At 38.0% G+C, this 24,780-nt stretch overlaps 1 protein-coding gene and 2 non-coding genes across 4 annotated transcripts; all 3 read right to left on the reverse strand.

Annotated features, from left to right (window-relative positions):
• Nucleotides 1-458: 458 nt before the first annotated feature.
• Nucleotides 459-562, reverse strand: LOC130971367 (small nucleolar RNA R71). The gene has a single exon (XR_009082590.1). It is a non-coding gene; the product is annotated as a small nucleolar RNA R71 (small nucleolar RNA).
• A 10,686-nt stretch (nt 563-11,248) lies between these two features.
• Nucleotides 11,249-11,352, reverse strand: LOC130972107 (small nucleolar RNA R71). Its single transcript, XR_009083305.1, has one exon. It is a non-coding gene; the product is annotated as a small nucleolar RNA R71 (small nucleolar RNA).
• An 8,631-nt stretch (nt 11,353-19,983) lies between these two features.
• LOC130968820 (transcription factor TCP3) lies at nt 19,984-23,328 on the reverse strand. 2 transcript variants are annotated; one of them, XM_057894289.1, is made up of 2 exons: nt 20,662-23,328; nt 19,984-20,530 (listed from the first exon to the last, which is right to left on the reverse strand). In XM_057894289.1, exon 1 carries the CDS (start codon nt 22,097-22,099, stop codon nt 20,702-20,704), a length of 1,398 nt encoding a protein of 465 aa, XP_057750272.1. In that variant the 5' UTR covers nt 22,100-23,328; the 3' UTR covers nt 19,984-20,530; nt 20,662-20,701. The 2 variants fall into 2 exon arrangements, with proteins under 2 accessions (XP_057750272.1, XP_057750271.1); XM_057894288.1 differs by having other exon boundaries at nt 19,994-20,552; nt 20,662-23,326.
• Nucleotides 23,329-24,780: the final 1,452 nt, after the last annotated feature.

Below are 24,780 nucleotides of genomic sequence, written 5' to 3' on the forward strand. Positions count from 1 at the left end.
AAGCTAAACTACAACAATCCAGAAGTAACCTTTCAGAAATTTTCGAACAAGAGAAGGAGATGGCAGCCGAACCCAATAATGATAATGCAAGAAGGATGCTTGGTGACTTTACCAAACCCACGTCCAAATTTGATGGAAGAAGCATCTCCATTCCTGCCATTGGAGAAAACAATTTTGAGCTGAAACCTCAGCTAGTTGCTTTAATGCAACAAAACTGCAAGTTCTATGGACTTCCATCTGAAGATCCTTATCAGTTTTTAACTGAGTTCTTGTAGATCTGTGAAACTGTTAAGACGAATGGAGTAGATCCTGAAGTCTACAGGCTCATGCTTTTCCCTTTTGCTGTAAGAGACATAGCTAGAATATGGTTGGATTCACAATCTAAGGATAGCCTGGACTCCTGGGATAAGCTGGTCACGGCCTTCTTGGATAAATTCTTTCCTCCTCAAAAGCTGAGCAAGCTTAGAGTGGATGTTCAGACCTTCAAACAAAAAGATGGTGAATCCCTCTATGAAGCTTGGGAAAGATACAAGCAGTTGACCAAAAGGTGTCCATCTGACATATTTTCAGAATGGACCATATTAGATATATTCTATTATGGTCTATCTGAGTTTTCGAAAATGTCATTGGACCATTCTGCAGGTGGATCTATTCACCTAAAGAAAACGCCTAAAGAGGCTTAAGAACTCATTGACATGGTTGCAAATAACCAATTCATGTACACTTCTGAGAGGAATTCCGTGAATAATGGGACGCCTCAGAGGAAGGGAGTTCTTGAAATTGATGCTCTGAATGCCATATTGGCTCAGAACAAAGTGTTGACTCAGCAAGTTAACATGATCTCTCAAAGTCTGAATGGATGGCAAAATGCATCCAACAGTACTAAAGAGGCAGCTTCTGAAGAAGCTTATGATCCTGAGAACCCTGCAATAGCAGAGGTACATTACATGGGTGAACCTTATGAAAACACCTATAATTCATCATGGAGAAATCATCCAAATTTCTTATGGAAGGATCAACAAAAGCCTCAACAAGGCTTTAACAATGGTGGACGCAATAGGCTGAGCAATAGCAAGCCTTTTCCATCATCTTCTCAGCAACAGACAGAGAATTTTGAACAAAATACTTCTAATTTAGCCAATCTAGTCTCTGATCTGTCAAAAGCCACTTTCAATTTCATGAGTGAAACAAGATCCTCCATCAGAAATCTGGAGGCATAAGTGGGCCAGCTGAGTAAGAAAGTCATTGAAACTCCTCCCAGTATTCTCCCAAGCAATACATATGAGAATCCAAAAGGAGAGTGCAAGGCCATTGATGTGATCAATATGGCCGAATGCACAAGGGAGGAGAAGGACAAAAATCCTTGTGAGGAAGACCTCCTGGGACGTCTCTCAAGCAAGAAGGAGTTTCCTATTAAGGATCCAAAGGAATCTGAGGCTCATATAGAGACCATAGAGATTCCATTAAATCTCCTTCTGCCATTCATGAGCTCTGAATACTATTCTTCCTCTGAGGAGGATGAAGATGTGACTGGAGAGCAAGTTGCTCAATATTTAGGAGCTATCATGAAGCTGAATGCCAAGTTGTTTGGTAATGAGACTTGGGAAAGTGAACCTCCCTTGCTCATTAATGAACTAGATACCTGGATTCAGCAAATTTTACCTCAAAAGAGACAAGATCCTGGCAAGTTCTTAATACCTTGTACCATAGGCACCATGACCTTTGAAAAAGCTCTATGTGATCTGGGGTCAGGGATAAATCTTATGCCACTCTCTGTAATGGAGAAGCTGGAGATCATTGAGGTACAACCTGCCTTGTTCTCATTACAATTGGCAGACAAGTCATTGAGACAAGCTTATGGAATAGTAGAGGACGTGTTAGTAAAGGTTGAAGGCCTTTACATCCCTGCTGATTTCATAATCTTAGACACTAGGAAGGAAGAGGATGAATGTATCATCCTTGGAAGACCTTTCCTAGCTACAGCAGGAGCTGTGATAGATGTCAACAGAGGTGAATTAGTCCTTCAATTGAAAGGGGACTACCTTGTGTTTAAGGCACATGGCCATCCCTCTGTGACAAAAGAGAGTAAGCATGAAGAGCTTCTCTCAGTTCAGAGTCAAGAAGAGCCCCCACAGTCAAACTCTAAGTTTGGTGTTGGGACTATACAACATTGACCTGATCACCTTATGGCTCCATGAGAGCCCACTGTCAAGCTAATGACATTAAAAGAGCGCTTATTGGGAGGCAACCCAATTTTATTTATCTAATTTTTATTTTATTTTATTTTATTGTTATTTTGTGTTTTATTAGGTACATGATCATGTGGAGTCACGAAAAAAATATAAAAATTAAAAACAGAATCAAAAACAGCAGAAGAAAAATCACACCTTGGAGGAAGGACAGACTGGCGTTCAACGCCAGTAAGGAGCATCTGGCTGGCGTTCAACGCCAGAACAGAGCATGAATCTGGCGCTGAACGCCAGAAATAAGCAACATTCTGGTGTTTGAACGCCAGGAATGTGCCTTGAGAAAAGCTGGCGCTGAACGCCAGTAACAAGCATGGAACTGGCGTTCAACGCCAGAAACATGCTACACCTGGGCGTTGAACGCCCAGAACATGCTACACATGGGCGTTGAACGCCCAGAACGTGCATCACCTCGGCGTTTAAATGCAGAAGGGTATGCAAAGGCATTTTACATGCCTATTTGGTGCAGGGATGTAATTCCTTGACACCTCAGGATCTGTGGACCCCACAGGATCCCCACCTAACATATTCCCACCTTACCTCCTAATCCTATAACACTCTTCCCCATATCACACTTCCCAACAACTTTAATCTCTCTTCCCAATTACCCCCTTCACCACTCACATCCATCCACTCTTCCCCATAAACCACACCTATCTTCAAAATTCAAAAACACTTTCCCACCCAAACCCACCCTAAAATGGCCGAACCTACCCTCTCCCCTTTTCCTATATAAACCCTTCCATTCCACTTCATTTTCACACAACACAACCCCCTTTTTCATACCTTGGCCGAAACCTACACCCCTCCTCTCCTCCATATTTTCTTCTTCTTCTTCTTCTCTTCTTTCTTCTCTTGCTCGAGGGCGAGCAATATTTTAAGTTTGGTGTGGTAAAAGCATAAGCTTTTTATTTTTCCATTACCATCAATGGCACCTAAGGCCGGAGAATCCTCTAGAAAAGGAAAAGGGAAGACAAAAGCTTCCACCTCCGAGTCATGGGAGATGGAAAAATTCATCTTCAAAAGCCATCAAGACCACTTCTATGATGTTGTGGCAAAGAAGAAGGTGATCCCTGAGGTCCCTTTCAAGCTCAAGAAAAATGAGTATCCGAAGATCCGACATGAGATCCGAAGAAGAGGTTGGGAAGTCCTAACCAACCCCATGTAACAAGTCGGAATCTTAATGGTTCAAGAGTTCTATGCCAATGCATGGATCACTAGGAACCATGATCAAAGTATGAACCCGAGTCCAAAGAATTATCTCACAATAGTTCGGGGGAAATACTTAGATTTTAGTTCGGAGAATGTGAGGTTGGCGTTCCACTTGCCCATGATGTAAGGAGATGTACGCCCCTACACTAGAAGGGTCAACTTTAATCAAAGGTTGGACCAAGTCCTAATGGACATATGTGTGGAAGGAGCTCAATGGAAAAGAGACTCCAAAGGCAAGCCAGTTCAACTAAGGAGACTGGACCTCAAGCCTGTGGCTAGAGGATAGTTGGAGTTCATTCAACGCTCCATCATTCCCACTAGCAACCGATCTGAAGTTACTGTGGATCGGGCCATCATGATTCATAGCATCATGATTGGAGAGGAAGTAGAAGTTCTTGAAGTCATCTCCAATGAAATCTACAAAATAGCCGAAAAGCCCTCCACCATGGCAAGGCTAGCCTTTCCTCACCTTATTTGCCATCTATGTTACTCAGCTGGAGTTTTCATAGAAGGAGACATCTCCATTGAAGAGGATAAGCCCATCACCAAGAAGAGGATGGAGCAAGCAAGAGAGACCCTCCACGGATCTCAAGAGATGCATGAGGAAGCTCATCATCAAGAAATCCCTGAGATGCCTCAAGGGATGCACTTTCCTCCCAACAACTATTGGGAACAACTCAACACTTCCTTAAAAGATTTGAGCTACAATGTGGAACAATTAAGGGTGGAACATCATGAACACTCCATCATTCTCCATGAAATAAGAGAAGATCAAAGAGTAATGAGGGAGGAGCAACAAAGGCAAGGAAGGGACATAGAAGAGCTTAAGGACATTGTTGGTCCTTCAAGAAGAAGACGCCACTAAGGTGGATTCATTCCTTGTTCTTATTTCTTTCTGCTTTTTCGGTTTTTACGTTATGTTCATTTATGTTTTGTGTCTCTACTTCATGATCATTAGTGTTTAGTAACTATGTCTTAAAGTTATGAATAATTCCATTAATCCTTCACCTTTCTTAAATGAAAAATGTTTTTAAATCAAAAGAACAAGAAGTATATAAATTTCGAAAATTGTCCTTGAATTTAATTTAATTACATTGATGTGGTGACAATACTTTTTGTTTTCTGAATGAATGCTTGAACAGTGCATGATTTTGATTTTGTTGTTTATGAATGTTAAAATTATTGGCTCTTGAAAGAATGATGAACAAAGAGAAATGTTATTGATGATCTGAAAAATCAATGAAATTGATTCTTGAAGCAAGAAAAAGCAGTGAAAAAGCAAAGGCTTGCGAAAAAAAAAGTGGCGAAAAAAATAATAGAAAAAGAAAAAGCAAGCAGAAAAAGCCAATAGTCCTTAAAACCAAAAGGCAAGGGTAAAAAGGATCCAAGGCTTTGAGCATCAATGGATAGGAGGGCCCAAGGAAATAAAATCCAGGCCTAAGCGGCTAAATCAAGCTGTCCCTAACCATGTGCTTGTGTCATGAAGGTCCAAGTGTAAAGCTTGAGACTGAGTGGTTAAAGTCGTGATCCAAAGCAAAAGAGTGTGCTTAAGAGCACTGGACACCTCTAACTGGGGACTCTAGCAAAGCTGAGTCACAATCTGAAATGGTTCACCCAGTCATGTGTCTGTGGCATTTATGTATCCGGTGGTAATACTGGAAAACAAAGTGCTTAGGGCCACGGCCAAGACTCATAAGTAGCTGTGTTCAAGAATCAACATACTTAACTAGGAGAATCAATAACACTATCCGAAATTCTAAGTTCCTAGAGAAGCCAATCATTCTAAACATCAAAGGAAAAAGTGAGATGCCAAAACTGTTCAAAAGCAAAAAGCTACAAGTCCCGCTCATCTAATTATAATTAATATTCATTGATATTCTGGAATTTATAGTATATTCTCTTCTTTTTATCCTAATTGATTTTCAGTTGCTTGGGGACAAGCAACAATTTAAGTTTGGTGTTGTGATGAGCGGATAATTTATACGCTTTTTGGCATTGTTTTTAGGTAGTTTTTAGTAAGTTCAAGCTACTTTTAGGGATGTTTTCATTATTTTTTATGTTAAATTCACATTTCTGGACTTTACTATGAGTTTGTGTATTTTTCTGTAATTTCAGGTAATTTCTGGCTGAAATTGAGGGACTTGAGCAAAACTCTGAAAAAGGCTGACAAAAGGACTGCTGATGCTGTTGGAATCTGACCTCCCTGCACTCAAAATGGATTTTCTGGAGCTACAGAACTCCAAATGGCGCTCTCTCAATAGTGTTGGAAAGTAGACATCCAGAGCTTTCCAGCAATATATAATAGTCCATACTTTATTGGGGAATTGACGACGTAAAGTGGCACTCAACGCCAAGTGCATGCTGCTGTCTGGAGTCAAACGCCAGAAACACGTCACAACCCGGAGTTGAACGCCAGAAACACGCTATAACTCGGCGTTCAACTCCAAAGGAAGCCTCAGCTCGTGGATAGATCAAGCTCAGCCCAAACACACACCAAGTGGGCCCCAGAAGTGAATTTATGCATCAATTACTTACCTCTGTAAACCCTAGTAGCTAGTTTAGTATAAATAAGACTTTTTACTAGTGTATTAGTCGTCTTTTGACCACGTTTCATCTTTGGTCTTAGTTTTATTTTATTCTTCATCTTAGGGGGCCATTGATCACGTTTTGGGGGCTGGCCATTCGGCCATGCCTGAACCTTTCACTTATGTATTTTCAACGGTGGAGTTTCTACACACCATAGATTAAGGGTGTGGAGCTCTGCTGTACCTCAAGTTTCAATACAATTACTATTATTTTCTATTCAATTCTCCTTATTCTTATTCCAAGATATACGTTACACTTCAACTTGATGAATGTGATGATCCGTGACACTCATCATCATTCTCACCTATGAACGCGCGTGACTGACAACCACTTCCGTTCTACCTTAGGCCGGGCGCATATCTCTTAGATTCCCCAACAGAATCTTCGTGGTATAAGCTAGATAGATGGCGGCATTCATGGGAACCCGGAAAGTCTAACCTTGTCTGTGGTATTCCGAGTAGGATTCCGGGAATCCGGAAAGTCTAACCTTGTCTGTGGTATTCCGAGTAGGATTCTGGGATTGAATGACTGTGACGAGCTTCAAACTCCTGAAGGCTGGGCGTTAGTGACAGACGCAAAAGAATCAAGGGATTCTATTCCAACCTGATTGAGAACTGACAGATGATTAGCCGTGCTGTGACAGAGCATAGGACCATTTTCACTAAGAGGATGGGATGTAGCCATTGACAACGGTGATGCCCTACATACAGCTTGCCATGGAAAGGAGTAAGAAGGATTGGATGAATGTAATAAGAAAGTAGAGATTCGAGAGGAGCACAGCATCTACATATGCCTATCTGAAATTTCCACCATGGAATTATATGAGTAACTATTTACTATTTTATTTTCTGTTTATTATTTATTTTCGAACTTATCATAAACCATTTAATCTGCCTAACTGAGATTTACAAGGTAACCATAGCTTGCTTCATACCAACAATCTCTGTGAGATCGACCCTTACTCACGTAAGGTATTACTTGGATGACCAGTATACTTGCTGGTTAAGTTGAACGGAGTTGTGATCACACGTGCCATTATCAGGGATTATTAAGATCCCAATTCATCATACCATGATCTCTTTGGGGTATTTTTGATAGAGCCAATATTTAAATTTCATACAAGTACAAAGAGACCAACTTTGAGGATCACATTTTCGTCCACCAGGAGACAAGTGTCGTGGTTCGAGATTACCGAGTCAGCGATTCAAGTTATAAATATCTTAAATGGATAATTACAAAAGATAGATATATTAAAACTCAAATAATATATATGGAGATAAATATATATGAGTTACTAATATAAATGACATTAGTAACAGAATGATTATAAGAATAAAAGATATATGATGAAATATTAGCAAAGCAAAATCTATCAGAGAATACCGATATTTACTCATACCGACAGATTTTGAACTTGAAATATTAATTACCCAAATTAAATTATAAAATATTCATTATAGTAAGCTTTTTGAAAATCCTTGTCCAGTTCTCAGCCCTTGTGAATTTCAAAATTAAGGTTTTGGTTTTGAGTGAATTTTTGTGATTTGGTTGTTTAGATGCCAACAAATAGTGAGAAATTATTGAGTTTTACCTTAATTTGTGGTGGGTAAGGTAAGATTGCCTTAAACCCTCATGAAATTATGATTATTGATGAACCCTAATATGTATGTTGGGTATATTGCTTGTGCATAGCTTGAAATAGTGATTGTTGGGGTTGATTCGGAGCTTTGGATTATTTTTGGTGATTGAGGCTTGTTCGGAACTCAATTTAGTGTTTTGGTGTATATTGGTAATTGGCAATGTATAGTTTCGATTTTTTCTATGTAATATGTAATGTTTAGTGACACTTAGGCTAGTTGACATTAAGATGGGAATGAATTGAATATATGATTGTTTGGGTTGTGTTTGTGGTATATGTATGTTGCGGAGAATAAAATATGTGTTAAGATGATTGTGGTGGATTCTAATATGATAATAATTGATGATAATGGGATTAATTGTATGAGATATTTGATATGTAATATTGATGATTGTTGAAAATATTGAATGGTGATATTGAGGAGCTTTGATGTGTTTTAGGTTGAATTTGGAGTTGGTTGAGGTATTTATTGAATGGTGTAAGTGATTGAATGATTAAGAAATGGTTGGAGAGTGTTTACTATGGATATTTAGGTTGTTTTGGGTGTGTTTAATTTGGTTTGGTTTTGAAGTTTTGAAAATTATAGAATTTTGCTGAATTTGGTGAAACATTATTTTTTATGAAATTTGGCGGATTATAACTTGAGCTTTAGACATTGAAATTGAGTGATTTTTAATCTAAACTAAAAATGATTTCAAGAGTTTTAAAATGATATAAAATTTGAGAAAAATGGAGTTTTGAGAGGAAGTTATGAGCGTTTGAAATTTGTTATAAAAAATGATTTCTACAGCTTTAAAATTTTTTCCAACTCTGATAAGGCTTGCGTACGCGATACTGTGCGCGCGACGCGGTCATTTTCCACTGCATGAGGGTCTCGCATACGCGGACACAAGCTTGCGTACGTGAGTATGCAATTATAAGGCTTGCGTACGCAAATTGTAACACAGCGACACGAGCATTCCATTATATTTTGGAACACTCCCGTACACGAACAGGGTGCCGTGTACGTGGATGCCCAAATTTTGTTTTGTGCATACGCGGGGTAGGGGTTTGCATATGCGAGACCACTGTTTTGCTGAAAAAGTATTTTCTTCATCTTTTCAAGGATTCTCTAAATTTCTAAACTTCTTTAATGGCCATTTAAGATTTCTATCTAGTAATTAGGCCCTAAGACTATTAGAGATGGGTTAGTAAATTAAATTGATGAATTTTTGTTATAAGTTTAGAAGACGGTAAATTAGGCTTGGGGTAAGTTCTGTGGATGGAATAGCTTGAGTGTCTGTGCAGAGTGTTGAGGTGACAATGAATTGAGAATCATGAATGATTATGGTTAATGAGATGAATATAAGCAGTCTTATACTATGAGCAGTGATCTCTGAGATGGAGTATGTGATTGTGATATACATTATTCTCCATCGTAGGGGGCTGTGATAGTCTCCCGCCTATGTTCAGATGTGAGGGCTGTGGCAGTCTCACGCTCATGTGACATGCATTGATTTAGTAAGTTGCTATGCGCCTCGGGCAAGGACTGTAGTAGTCTCCCGCTTGTCGAGGTAGTAGTGCCAGCATAGAGACTAAGGCAGTCTCCCGCGTACGTTGAGACGTGAGGGTTGAAGCTGGGCTCCCCACTCACATTTCTCTCTCTAGTTGTAAGGTGGTAGGGCACTATCTCACGAAATCATACGGCATCCAGGGGAGGGTGGTGGGCACTCTCCCTCAGAACGTTACCCTCTGATGGAGAAGTTGGTAGAGCACTCATCTCTCAAAATTATTCCTCTTAAATATGTGCAACAGAGAAACTAATCCGGGAGTTGTCAACCGGATTTTGTGTTGAGATTGGCACTATAACCGACAAGTGATATCACGAGCTAATAGGATAGACATTTATCATATGCATCTTCTACATGCTTGCTTGCTTTGATTACTTAAGTTATGCCTATTTGAATAACATGCCTAAATGCTAGTTGATTTACTTGCTATATATGTATACTACTTGTGTTTTACTTGCTTGCATTATCTGTGATTGACTGGTGCTGAGGAGGTTAAGTAGGCAGTGGCGATGTGATCGCATGAAGGGTAGGTTGGCGAAGGCTATGGGATATAGCGGTATAATTTGGTATTAGTTAGAAATCCCCTGAGTTTAGATTACCCTGTTTATGGTTTAAGTTAATTATTTGTTTTAAACTTAAATATTCTGTATCGATGTGAAGTTCTAGGATTGCCTTTGGTGTCCCGGAACCTTATATCTTACATATTGGGAATTGTTACCATACTGAGAACTTCCAGTTCTCATATCATATATTGTTGTTATTTTTTAGATGCAGGTCGTAACCCACCTATGTGAGTTACAGATTGGTGACAGAGTGGAGAATGGCTTCACTTTATTTTGTATCTGATTCACTTTTGTTATAGTTATTCTCTCATCTTTTGTATAAGTATCACTTTGTTGCCTTAAAGGCTAAACTTGAGAGATAAGATGTATATGTTGTTTTAAATTAAATACTTTGTATTATCTGTATCAACTAGTCGGCTTAAACTCTGTGGGTTTCGGCTAGTATCCTTTTGACTATCATACTTATATGTATCTATCTTAATTATTATTATATTATGTCTCGTGCCTTTACTTGTTTAGTTATCGTGAGTGACATTTCGCGCATTGTATCTGTGTTTCTATGTCCTTGAGCTATATTTTTTCATTGGGCTTCTTGTATTATTATTATTCCTTTATATATATATATAATCGTATAAGCCTTAGAATTGTCGTGGCACTTAGTTATCCTTTGCTTACGGCATGAGGTAAGGTTTAGGGTAATTAGAGTGTTACAATTCACTCCCGTAGTATTACTTGATACCATTCGATGCACTTGCTATGTTGAAAATTCTTCCATCAAGTTTTGGCACTGTTGCTGGGGATTAATTGAGATTGACAACTACCATATTAATTGATTCTCTATATTAGACATTTTTATTTTCTTTTGCTACTCATTGGAATTCCCTCCACTATGATGTTGAAAATTCTATCTTTTCACTTTATTTTTTCTTGTGTATGCTTGCAAGACAACAAAGACAAGAAACCACTTCTTTGTTATCCTGAAATTGAAAGAACACTCCACCAATTGAGAATGAACTCACAAAATCAGAGGGAGTTGGAAGAAGTTGAGAAGCCAGAAAACATGATAAACAACAATAACAATGCCAATGCTATGAGAACTCTTGGAGACTTTGTTACCCCCACAAGTAGTTGTGAGAGTAGTATAGTAAGGCCTAATGTGAAGGCAAACAACTTTGAATTAATGATCCAACTCATTCAATTGGTGCAGCAAAATCAATTTGGTGGAAGCCCTTAAGAAGATCCAAACTTGCACATATCTAATTTTTTGTTGATAAGTGATACTATTAAAAGCAATGGAGTCTCTCCCGAAGTCACCAAGTTGAGGCTTTTTTCATTCTCTGTAAGGGATAGAGCTAAACAATGGATCCAAACTCAACCCTTGAAAAGCATAACAACGTGGGAGGATTTGGTTAATACGTTTTTGACCAAATTCTTTCCACTACAAATTTAGCCAAGCTAAGACATGACATCCAAATCTTTACCCAAAGGGATGAAGAGTTCTTCTATGAAGTTTGGAAAAGATACAAGGAGATGTCAAAAAAGTGTCTTCATGACATGTTTCCTGATTGGTTGTAACTTCAAACATTTTATAATGGAATCTCCTATGCCTCAAAGAACTTACTTGATAATTCACCAGGGAGATCTTTGCATCTTAAAACACCACAAGAAGCTCTTGAGTTAATTGATATAGTGACCAACAATCAATATATGTATTCCACCGAGAGAGCCATGAAGAAGGGAGTGATGGAGTTGAGCACCATGGACTCAATTTTGGTAAAAAATAAGATGATGTCTCAACAAATCTCGTCACTTACAAAGCAACTGGGACACATGCAAGTATCCACAGTGAGAATATAAGTGGTCTGTAACTTGTGTGGTGGAGCTCACAAGGTTGAAGAATGTGAGTTACTACAGGGAGAACAAGCTACTATTGAGCAAGTGAACTATATGGGGAATTTTCAAAAGCCACCACAAAATGATTCATTTTCTAAGACTTACAATATGGGATGGAAGAATCACGTAAACTTCCGTTGGAAAAACCAAGAACAAAGAAGCTCCAGTACACCACATCAACAATAAGCTTCTCTCATGCAACCACAAATCTACCAAAGGCTCTCTTCTCTTGAAAATGGCATAGAGGCGCTGGCTGAGTCCACCTCTATCTTAGCTCAATCAACTTCCACTATCATGCAATAAATTCGGAGCTTCATGGATGAAACAAGAATCAACTTCAAGAACCAAGATACCTCCATTAAAAACTTGAAAGTGCAAGTGGGACAAATTGTTAAGCAATTAGAAAAATCCGCTAATAAATTCCCAATTGATACTGAGATTAATCCAAGAGAGGTGTGCAAGACCATTATACTGAGAAGTGAAAAAGCCATGGATAAAGAAGCCACAAGGCATGAAGTACACAATAAAAGAGCTACAGAGGAGGAGAAAAAAAGAAGGAGGCTCATGCACCAACTATTGCCCCAAAGAAAAAAAAAACAGTGAAACCATATCAACAAGAATTCCTTTCTCTCAAAGGCTAAAGAAATAGCACCTTGATGGACAATACTCCAACATTCTGGAGGTGTTCAAGAAGCTTCACATCAACATTCTATTCATAGAAGTTTTAGAACAAATACCACTTTATACTAAATTCATGAAGGAGTTGTTGTCCAAGAAGATATCTTTAAAAGGAGATGAAACCGTGGTGATGACCAAAGAATATAGTACCATAATTCAAAGAGGTTTGCCAAGAAAGATGAAAGATCCAGAGAGTTTCCAAATTGCTTACACCATCGGAAACACACTCTTTGAGAAAGCATTATGTGATTTGGGAGCAAGTATCAATATGATGCCCTTACCCATCATGAAGAAGCTACAAATTTGAGAGGTAAAATTGGTGTGCGAAATTGAACTCTACAAACTTCACAGATGAACCGGCAAGTGTACCGGGTCGTCCAAGAAATACCTCAAGTGAGTGAGGGTCGAATCCTACGGAGATTGTTGGATTGAGCAAGCAATGGCTATCTTGTAAATCTTAGTCAGGCGGATAGAAAAGACAGTGGTTGTGAAAAATGCATAAAAATAGATTAAGGAAAGAATTACTGAATTGGTGTGAAAACAGTGATAAGAAATTGGTTGAGGCTTCGAAGATGCTTCTTCTTTCTGAATCAACTTTTCTTACTGTCTACTCCAACAATGGATGGATCATTCAATCACAAACTGTAAGTGATTAACGCTGGGGCTAGTGGTCATTAATCTCTTCAACTTCAGATCACACGCCGGTGCTAATGGTCATCTAATCTGAACGAGGGTGAAGCTCTAGCAATTCAATCCCTGGTGATCCTACACAAAATGCCACAGACAAGGTCGGATCTTCCGGATCAGAGAATGATTCTTTACGGTTCTAGTCTATACCACAAAGGCCTTAATCACCCCATACGTCGGCTGAACAGATGTTCTCATATCCCCAACGAAGTCGTGGATTAGCCGTCTAAGAGATGTATAATCGAGATTGTGATTCAATGCTATCCCGCTAGGGACTTGTAAGAACCCATGTAGAAAATGGGTCATACTCTCGTTCCACCTGGTTTCATTAGTTTGAAGAACAAAGATACATTTAGAATGAAATCAAACATAGATTGAAATAGAAACAGTAATATTATTAATCCATGAGAATCGGTAGAGCTCCTAACCTTAACCTAGGAGGTTTAGTTGCTCATAGCTTACAGAAAATAATAGTAGTTATGTATCTGTGCTTCTCCTCTCCTGGGAGGCCTAATCCTCAGGAGGAAGAACGTCTCTTATTTATAATAAAATACTATACCTAAAAGATGTTCCTCATAATTAAAAATTACAAAAATGTGATAAACTAAGTTAAAGGGTGTGAAAATCCACTTCCGGACTCACTTGGTGAGTGTTTGGGCTGAGCTTGGGGTGAATCCACGTCCTAGTGCTCTTCTTGGGGCGTTGGATGCCGAGTTTGATCCCTTTTGGGAGTCAAAATGCCTAGCTTGCTCCCTTTAGGGCGTTGAACACCAGAAAAAGGGTGTTTTGGGTGTTCAACGCCCGTTTTGGACCTTCATTTCCAAAGACAAGTATAAACTATTACATATTTTTGGAAAGCCCTGGAAGTTAGCTTTCCAATGCCATTGAGACCGTGTCAATTGGACCTCGATAGCTTTAGAAATGTTTGTTTGAATGCACAGAGGTCAGAAGTTGACAGAATCTGCAGTCTTTTCTTTGCCTCTGAATTAGACTTTTGCAAAACTTTCTAGATTCATCCAAAAATCACCTAAAATTATAAAAAAATGATAAAGACTCAAAGTAGCATCTAAAAAATTATTTTTGCACTAAAACTTACTAAAACATAATAAAACTTAATCAAATGTACTAAAAATACTAAGGAAACCATGCCAAAAAGCGTATAAAATATCCGCTCATCAGAAACCTACAAGAATAGCCCTCAAAATAGCGGATAGATCAATGAAGCATGCACATAGAGTAGTTGAGAATGTCTTGGTTAAGGTGGAAAAGTTTTTTCTCCGAGCAGATTTTGTGATCCTTGACATGGAGGAAGATGAAAATGCCTCCATAATCCTAGGAAGGCCATTCCTAACTACTAGCAGAGCCTTGATAGATGTAGAAAATGGTGAATTAATGTTGAGGGTGCATGATGAACATTTAAGTTTTCATGCTTTTAAAACCATACATCATTCAAATCAGAAGGAGAATTGCGTGAGGATTGATTCAATTGATCGAAATATGTAGGAAGCCCATACTGACATGCCTCTAGAAGTTCCACCTCCATGCTTGAAAGCAAGAGAAGAAATAGAAGTGGTGCAGCAAATTGAAGACACAACCTTAAATGAAGCTAACAAGAATTTACAACCTAAGCCTCCCTGTGTGAAAATCAACAAGATTCCTCTAACATCATGCCTAAATTTAGTGTTAGGAGCACATCATCAAATAAAGGAAAAGAAGTTCACTGGGAGAAGCACATGGGATGGAAAAACAAGAAGATCCTTTCAAGAGACTTGTCTACAGTGGAAAAAGTAATGCTAGCCTAGCATCCATTAAAGCCATTTTCGGAAGACTTCAACTCAAATTGGTCTGGACCATATATAGTGAAAAAAATTATTTCTCTTGAGCATATTGAAATCCTTGAAGAAGACAAAGGATGGAAGTTTACAGTGAGAGGAGAGAGGTTGAAACACCATGACCATCCTCTAACTTAGCAAGAACCAACTGTCAAACTAATGACGTTAAAAAAACGCTTGTTGGGCAGCAACCTAATCGTCGGTAACCTTTTATTTTGTCATTGATTTTGTTTATTTTATTTGAATAAACTTTTTGCATCACCTATTCGCATTTTTACTGGATAAATCATGATCATTCAACATACATCTTTATTACATTTCACCACCTCTATTTCTCTTTGTTGCTTGAGGACAAGCAACCATTCTAAGTTTGGTGTTGGAGGCTACGTGAAACGTTGATGCATGAGCATCTTTAGTTATTTTTTTATTATTTTTTTGAATAAAGTTAGTAATTTTCTTATTTTAATTGAGATTTTTGTGCTTTAATCGATGTTTCTTGGAGCTGCTTTGTGCTTTGATATGTTTAGGAAATTGTTGAAAGATTTTAGACAAGAACAAAGGAGGAGAAGGACAACCAAAGAAGCCACTGGAAGAACCAAGGAAGGTACCATGCAAAAGGAAGTGCAAAGAGAATTTGTGGATGTTGTCATCTCGACCTCTTCATACTTGAGTGAGTATAACTTGAGCTGTAGAGGTCAAAATCAAGCAGTTCTAGCAGCGTTAAAAAGTCAACTTTCAAAGCTTTCCAATGATATGTAAGTATTCATAGTAGACGTTACGTTTAGGCGGCAAAAGACCCTCATCTTTGAGCACAAAAATTCAACATGAAAAAGCCTAGCATGGGATGTGACCCACACCCTCTACACGCCCTTCATGCACCAAAATACCCCCTGAAAGTGCTCCACGAAGGCGTGGGACATCCCCACATGCCCAGCCATTCCTCCCATGCCCAGAACATGTCCAAACACCCCCAAATACACTTTTACACGCCATGTAACACTGCAAACTCCATCCAAGCATGGTGTGCCACATCCCCCACATACCCATGCATGCGTTGCCACACTTGCCTCACCACCTTCACTCTCCAAGTCTTCCTCTCTTCACCAACATGGGACGTCCCCCACGGCAAGTCTTCCTCTCATCACCAACGTGGGGTGTCTTCCATGCCATGCTTCCTCTCTATGCGAAGACGTTGCACATTGAGCCATTGGCCAGCAGCCCCAGCTCCCTCACCCACGAGCACGTTGCATGCCACCTTCATGAACATCGCACGTTGGGCCATTAGACAGAAGCCCTTACCCTTTGCTCCATGAGGACGTGGGACGTTGCCCACTTCACTCCTCTCCGTGCACGCACATGTCCCACGGCACACATGCCAGCTTCAAGTCTTCAAGGGCGTGGGACATCCTTCATGTAGCTCAAATGCCAAAACCTTATGGGAGGTGCACTCAAGCCCAAGATTAAATTCAAGCCCATAATGCTTAAGGAAGTAATCAAGCACCAAAGCTCAAGCTCTACTCTCAAGAAAAATTACTAGTTAATTAGGAGTTATTAAAAAAGATTTAATTTGATTAAATTTTATTTTGTTTTGATTTAGTTTGAATTTGAATTTTGAGTTTTGGTTTTAGGTTTTAAATAAGGACTTTGTCCACGAACAGCGAACACACATTACACAACACACCTCGTTTTACACCACACTTTAGGATTCTATTTTCATTCCACCATGAGCAACTAATCTCCTTTGTTAAGGTTAGGAGCTCTGTTCATCTTTTTATGAATTATTAATATAAGTGTTTTACTTTATTTGAGATTTATGCTTTGATTTATTCCATAATTGAGTTTTTATTCTTCATCCCTAAAGATTTAGAATTGCTCGAAAATATTCTGACTTTGTTTTAGATTCTAATATTATTTTGAAAAAACTTAATATTGGAATTAGCTTGAAAACTTTCTCATGACTTTTTGATTTAACTAGGAATAGTGTTTTAAAGAGTGTGCGGAACTTTATAATTTTCAATTGTTCTAGTTTGAACAAGTGACATAAAATTTGGATTAGAAAACTTTTGAACATCATTTTTTTTGTAAGTTTTAATTGTTTAGGACTAGCTTTGGATAAATGACATATAATTCAGCCTAAGGACTATTCTTGAATAATATTTGAAACTAAATCAGATTTGTACTTAACCTCTTTTCTAAATTGGTTGATCAGGAAATTGGTGATTAGTTAATTAGGGAGAAATTGAGTTGTCAAGGAATCAAAAGTCACTTACATATGATTTGTCGTGATTGATTTTTGTCGTACTGTATCTCGTTTACAGGGAAAAGTTTTAATTCATCATATATCTCGTTTACACTGTAAACAATTTTAGTTTGAACATATCTCGTTTACAGTGTAAATAAGATACGTGGATCCCACTATATCCACGTATCACGTTTGATACGTGCAACCCGTGATGTATTTTATCTTGTTTATACTGTAAACGAGATATGCTCAAAGTAAAGTTGTTTATAATGTAAACGAGATAAGTAAAAAGATGAATTTTAGCAAAAATGCTACAAATTACCTATTTAAGTTAATAAAATATTTATTTTACTTAATAAAAAAATTTAAGAAGAGAGTTTATTAATGAGAGAGTGTCATGTGACACATTTTGGTTGTTAAATTAGTAATATAATATAGCTATTTTTTAATTTTAATATTTTAATTTAATTTCAATTACAATTGGTTGTTAAATTAGTAATATAATATAGCTATATTTTAATTTTAATATTTTAATTTTAATTTAATTTCAATTGCAATTAGAGAATGTCATGTTGCATATTTTAATTGTTAAATTTATAATATTAAAAAATATAATTATGAAAAATTAATAAGAATAATGAAAGAAAAAATAAAAAATAAATTGTGTCTTTTATTAATATTTCTGTGTCTTTCCTATTAGAATAGACACAAAATATACTAATTCAATATTTTTTAACACAATGTCTCTGTCCATGTCTGCCAAACATGATTTTATATCTCTGCCTCAGTGTCTCGTGCTTGTAAACAAACAAATTTTAAGGAATTTTGTGTCGAATCTTTCTATCCCAAAATCTTTTTTATTATATTAAAATTCATCAACATTACAAAATTAAGATATACAAGTTCCTATCTTAGTCAGATTCGTTATTTTTATTTAGACAAATAAACTTTTAAAAGTATAATGAAAAAACCTACATGTCTTACCTTTTCAAAGTTCAAAAACCTCAACGTAATAAACTTTCCTTAGAAATCAAAACATCTTATGCAAAATTTGAGGACTTATTTGAGTATATACTCTTTTATATATATATATATATATATATTTGTGTTTATGCTCTTTGTTATTATTTAAAAAAAGGTTTAATTATTCTCTCAAATCTTATAATTTTATTAAATTTTTAATTAGGCCTCTATATTTTTTTTTTCGATTGAGTTTCTATCCCAGATTTTGTAATTAAGTGAAATACTGAAATTAACAGAATATTCCGTTAAGCAAAACGAATTTACCTAACACTTGACTGAATATTTTGCATAATTTAATAAAATATTCCATTAATTTCAACGTTTTTATCACATTAGAAATTTAGTTACAAAATTTAATATGGTATAAAGACTTCAATAATATATATATATATATATATATATATAAACTTAATTGAAAATTTAATAAAATTATGTAATTAAAACAAAAAATCACAACTTATGAGTCTTGCCCTGCTTGATGTGGTGGAGGTCTGGAGGACTTGTCAGAGAAAGGGGGGGAGGGGGTTTGATGGTGTTTTCCAAAGAAGGGTATATTAGGTATTTTAACCATTTTTCAGTTAAGATATTTTATGAACCACCGAAATTCCAAAACATCTTCGGACTACTACAATATTCACCCCGATCATTGGTTAAATAAAAGTAATTCTTTACCAAAATAAGAAAAGAAGGTTATTTGATTTTTTTTTGAATCTTATTTTCATTATCTCCATAGAGAAGAGGAAGAGATTTTTATGTGGTTCTGAGATTACAGGGAGGGGTAGGGGACCACGGACAGGTGTGAAAGTACCAAAATTTTGGTGGCATCTAGGAGGAGTGTGAACTCCTTCCATGATTGAGCTTCACCGTGCTAATTTCATACCCTTCACTTTCATGGCTCTGCCCCCTGAAGGTGAATTCCACTTTCACCAACTGTAATGATTTTTTTCTACCCAAGTCATCCCCACCAATAAACAGTTTCTCATGTTACTGATGTAAGGTTGAAAACAAACAAAAAGAAACACCTGATATATTTATTTCACTTTTTTTTTGGGTTTAGAAAGCTAAAACAAGATTCAGAGCTGATACTAGAAACTCATATACTAGAAATTGACATTTGCTATTAAATAAACGTAAAAGTGTCTCAAATTTGCATAATAAGAATGAAAAAGAGTGTTTGCTAGAAGACTTAATGCGGTTTTAGGATCACTAGTTAACGAATTGAATTAATCATGTTCTTGGTAATAAACTAATAATGTTTGATGACGATTTGTGTAAGTGGATAAGTGGTTTTATCAAGAGGACTTGAGGTTGCGGGTTGTTTTCCTTCCTTTATCATGCTAACTTTTTTGTTACTAATCAACATTTGACTCACTATCATAGCATACTTAAGCTAAAGAAGAAATACAAAATGTGACATGGAAAAAGCGAAAGCAGTAGGCATGTATTGAATTTAGGGAAAAAAAAATGGCCTTTTAACTCTCACGCAAACAACTTTTTTTTTTCTTTTGTCAAAGAGTTTCTACTGTTGATGGACAACGACTTCTCAGTCAAATGCTTCCAAAATTGAAGCACGAAATAGATAGGTGTGATGGAAACTTTAGATTATAACTCTTTCAATTGTTTTTGCAGGATGAGGAAGCTAGTGACTAGTGAGAAGAGTGGATAGTTCATCATGGTTGGCACCATAAAGCAGTAAAAAAAAAAAAAAAAAAAAGACAAGGGGAACAAAACAACAATCATTCTTTTGTTTGTGCAAAGAGAACGCTCTTTCATCTCATCCAAACGAGAAAATAAAACAAAGACGGTAGAATGAATGCTTATTTCCTCATTTGAAGGTTAAAAGCATACACAAGCATAGATACTTTCACTCAAAGACGCAAAATTCCCATGTTGGGTTATTTGGGTTTGCCCAGTTTTGTCATAGAGAGAATGCTTAACCTTGCACCTGGGTCTGCACTAAGTTGGAAATATTTGATACCTTAAAACAAACTAGCTATTTATTTGTTGTGCATGTTTTTCTTCACACTAGTAGAAACCAGAAATAGAAGTACAAAGAACACAACGACTACTACAAAATGAAACAACAAGATAGCAATCCAAACACAGTTGAAGCAAATAAAACAAACCAAAAACAGTACTCCTTGTCAAAGCTTAGAAACATAGGTTGAAAAATACCATCAATGAACATAAAAATAAAGCAGAACAAACCGGGGGATTGGAAAACCTGAATATTTTCACCCCAGATTTTCTTCATTCCCACGGCATACTGAGTGAGCCATTGAAATCAAAGCATCCAAAGTCCAAACTCATCTTGAACTCTCTCGCAGCTGAGAATCCATTCCAATGCTGATCTTTTACTTGCTGTTCAGTGTCAAACATCTTCAAAGACAACCATCCAACGCTAAGTAGCAAAACAACAAAACAATAGAGAATAAAAATTAAAAGTAAAAATAATAGAAAGAGGGAGGAAATCAATTGAGATTTCAACAATTTTGCATTGACGGCGTTACCTAAAGAGAAGTTTGGAACTATTGACGTCTTTGCTTTCCGTCAATGGCGAGAATCGGAGGAAGCAGAGGACGGCTTGTCAGATACGCCGTCGTGCTCCTCCGCACCCTGAATTCGTGCTGGTATGCGGAAGCCAGAGAAGCTACCGGAAGAAGAGCCGGCAAACCCAATAGAAGCTTGATGGATCGCGGCCGGTGAAAGATAGTGGTGGTGATCCACAGTCATGGCAGCCGTGGCGATCGAAGAAGGATCTATCCAAGCACGAAACGAAGGGGTGTTACTGGACTGAAGGGGTCCCCTCTGAGGAAAAAACTGGCCATGGCCAAACATCGCAGGAGACGGCACAGCCGCCGTCGCCGACGAGTTGAAGATGAATCCACTGGCATGGCCACTGCTACTAGCATCTGCAGCGGCATTATTCCAAGCCACCATTCTCTGCAATCGTCCATGCTCCTGTTCCTCTTGGTGGTGCTGCTGTTCAGACCATCCGGAAGAACCGCCGTCGAACGCTAGTGCGGTGGTTCCGGCGAAGAGCACTTGCTCGTGAACATGCTGTTGGTGTGGCGGCTGCTGCTGCTGTTGTTGGTGGTGCTGAAGAAGAATGGATGGGTCCTGAAAAGACTGCAGCGAGAGCCGCAGATCTTGCTGTTGGTGATGGTGATGGTGGTGGTGGTGGTTGTGGTTGTGGTTGCTTCCGCCGCTAGTTGTACGCGAAAGCAAATCCGGCGGGGGAGGATAGTTATGAAAGGACGACGTCGTTGTTGCAACCTCCCCCGGCCCCACCATCGGAAAGAAAGACTTAATGGTATCAGCTATATCAGTGTCCAAAGTCGGCGGAAAGAAACCAGAACCGCCACTGTTGTATTTGCCACTACTACCGTTATCGTCGTTCAAATGTTGCGGTTGAAATTCCGAGATTCTTCCACTGCCACCAACCAGTGCGGTAGCCTTTCGGCTACCAGAAGCTTCCATAGCGTCGTCCACCGTGGTCGATTGGCGGTGGACGATTTGATTCAGCTGTTGGTTTTCCTCCTCCTCCCGGAGCTTCTGCTGCTGAACAGCAACATTTGAGTTCGAGGCCGCCGCGGCGGCGGCGACGGTCGTGGTAGTGGCAGTTGGTTTCCATGCGGGGAGCTCGGCGAGCTCGTCGATGGCGGCCTTTGCTTTCTTGATGAGCCAGTCGACGGCCTTGCTTGGGCGGTCGTAGCCGAGTCGGTCCTGAACGTCGTAGAACTGGATGGCGGTGTGTGCGGAGAGTCGCACACGGCGGTCCCTCGGGCCCTTGGCTGTGCAGACCTTGCTGTGTCGGTCCTTCCGGCCGGTGGACCGCACAATGTGGCCTCCTTGGACCTCCACAATTTCTCCCCCTCCTCCTCCTCCGGCCACGGCCCTCATCCCAAGTCTTGACGATGTTGGACGGTGGTGCTGTGTTTCTCCCATTTTTCTTGCATATTCGATGGGAGTGGGAGTGGGAGTGGGAGTCGGTGATGGTGATGATGATGACGCTGTAGGAAGAAGAGGTGGATGAAGAAAAGAACGTTTTCTTGGTGGTTGCAGTGGGTTTAGAAGGTCGGTGTCTATGCTTATGTAAGAAGGTGGTGGTGGTTGTTGTGGTTGGAGATATTGGAATTGGAGATGAAAATTCGGGTCTTGGTGGTGGTGAGAAGGAGAATCTTGCTCCTCCTCTTCTTCTTCTTCTCCTTCGTCCTCTTCTACATGACTTGGATTTATTCCCGGGTTTTGATGATGATGAGGATGATATTGTTGATGATGATGATGTTGGTGCTGATGCTGTTGCTGACGATGGTTCCTGTAAGGATCCAGACTCAGACCCTTGTGGTTGCTGCTGCTGTTGTTGTTGCTTTGCTTTTCCTCTTCCAGCTTTTAATGGAGCAGTACACTTTTTCTTAGTGGGTTTTTGATTCTCTACAGTCCAGGCTTTGCTTCTTCCTACCCTCTTCTTCCTCTTGTTGTTGTTGTTGCTTGTGCAACTGCCACCGCTGGTTCTGCTCCTTCTGCTTCTGGCAAAAGTCCCTGCCATCCAATTTCCCTAGTTCCATTACCACAAAACCAAAAAGTCCCACACCCACCGTAAAAACTGAACTAGAACAAGAATGTTGTTGTTGTTAAACCAACTCTATCTTCAGCCTAACCCATCTCTTTCCTTCCTTTCTTCTCTCTTTTCCCTCTCTATCTCTCTCTCTCTTTCTTTTTCTTTCCCTCTCCCTTGGACACCACACTTTTTGCCTTTTTACTAATAGAGGACCTTAATGCACTACAACATAACCAAACTAGTTAAATGGATTGAGGGTTGGTTGGTTAATAACCCACTTGGCCAAACAAACCTTTAGGGATGCACCAAAGTGGAAGAGGTGTCCTCTTGGAAAAATTCCAGCAAAATTTCCATATCTCAACACACAGACAGAAAGAAAGAGAGATAAAAGAGTAAATTAAGGCTATAGGGAAGAGGAATTCATTCTGGCCCTATAAGGGGGAGCCCCTTTGATGATGATGATGGCAGTGGTAAGGAAGGGGTGGCAGTGTTTGGTCAGAATGGTGGTGTTAAAGATCTCTGTGATTTTTCATCACTGCGCCTTTCTGCTGCTGTTCTTGTACTACCTACACAAATAACACACATAATACCAACAACCCATCCAAAACTCATTCAATCACCCAAAATAAACAATTAAAATTTTTTCTCAAAAAAAAAAAAAAAATTGCCTCTTTGTGGCTCCTTTCAACTTTCACCATTTTCACCATTCTCCCTCTCTCCATCCTCTTTCTCAAATTGGGTTATTTTAAAAAAATACAGGATACTAACAATTGTATATAATTATATCAAAAAATATATTTATATAATAAAAATTTTATTACCAAATTAGCTACAGGCCTACAGTATATTATTTATAAATTTACGTGTTATTTAATTTATTTTAATATTTATTTTATATTTTAATATATATTTTATATTAATTATTGATTTGTTTTATATAAATAGCATGATTTAATTATATATATCTATTAAAAAATTAGGGCAAAATACTGAGATCATCCAATTGTATGCAAAAAATACCAACATCACCTAAAGTAAGAAATGGTTCGTGGATCATCTAAAAACTTTTTTTTTATGTAAATTGAATTAGAGTATTTCAATTTATATATGTACTAAATCGAATTAGATAGAATAGATTTATTAGGGTAACTTTAACTACATAATTCGAATTAGGTTAGGTAAATTTAGCATACGATTTCGAAATCTATGGTAATTCGAGTTAGACGGTTTTAAATTAGTCCATGGTTTGTTCCCATAATAATTCGAAATAGGTGGTTTCGATTTACCCAATAGTAAATCTAGCTAACCTATTTCGATTTATATAGGATCCTTGACTCACACTAAATTTAATTCACTTATTTCGATTTACATGGAGCCTGACTCTATATAATTCGAATCCACTTCATTCGAATTACATTTTATCAACCCATACCCCACCAAATCCAAAGAAAGTGATGCTGCCTAACATAATGGAAGACAACCTGAATCAGATTTATCGCTTAGATGGAGTCGCACATATCGCTAGTAGCGTGCACGTTGAGGTTAGTACAATAAAATTTAAAATTTCGATTTATTTTATGTAAAAAAAACGCCATGTGTTACTTTTGGTTAAATCAGTTGGATTTTATTTATTAATATGATTAGAAAGTGTAAACTTATAGTAGTAGTTAGAGGTTTGATTTAGTAGTCACAATATGTTAGAAATCATTTATTGATATTGATGAGTTTGGAAAACTCTAAAATAATATTTGTGATGACTAAACATTATTAAAATAAATAATTGCAAAATTATTAATCTGATTTTCATTTAACATATTTTGATTAATAATCTTGTTGCAGATTTTATGTTTGGGCCGAGAAATGAGTTTCTGATTTAAGCCCAACAATTAGCCTTGTTGCATGCATTATATAATGAGGCTGAAATTTTATATTAATGGGCCAGAATATGTAATAATGTTGCAAGCCCAATGCTAGCTTTCCATGCTTGGTCCGTTACACAATTTCATCAGGAAAGCAAATGCTTACCAATTGGGCCAGATTTTATTTCAACACTACAAGCCCAAATTTT

The sequence above is a fragment of the Arachis stenosperma genome, chromosome 3, assembly GCF_014773155.1.
Source record: "Arachis stenosperma cultivar V10309 chromosome 3, arast.V10309.gnm1.PFL2, whole genome shotgun sequence".
NCBI classification, from domain to species: domain Eukaryota; kingdom Viridiplantae; phylum Streptophyta; class Magnoliopsida; order Fabales; family Fabaceae; genus Arachis; species Arachis stenosperma.

What these genes read in the sequence shown, in the direction of transcription:
- LOC130968820 (XM_057894289.1), bottom strand. Translation starts at nt 22,099, where the DNA reads ATGGGAGAAACACAGCACCACCGTCCAACATCGTCAAGACTTGGGATG.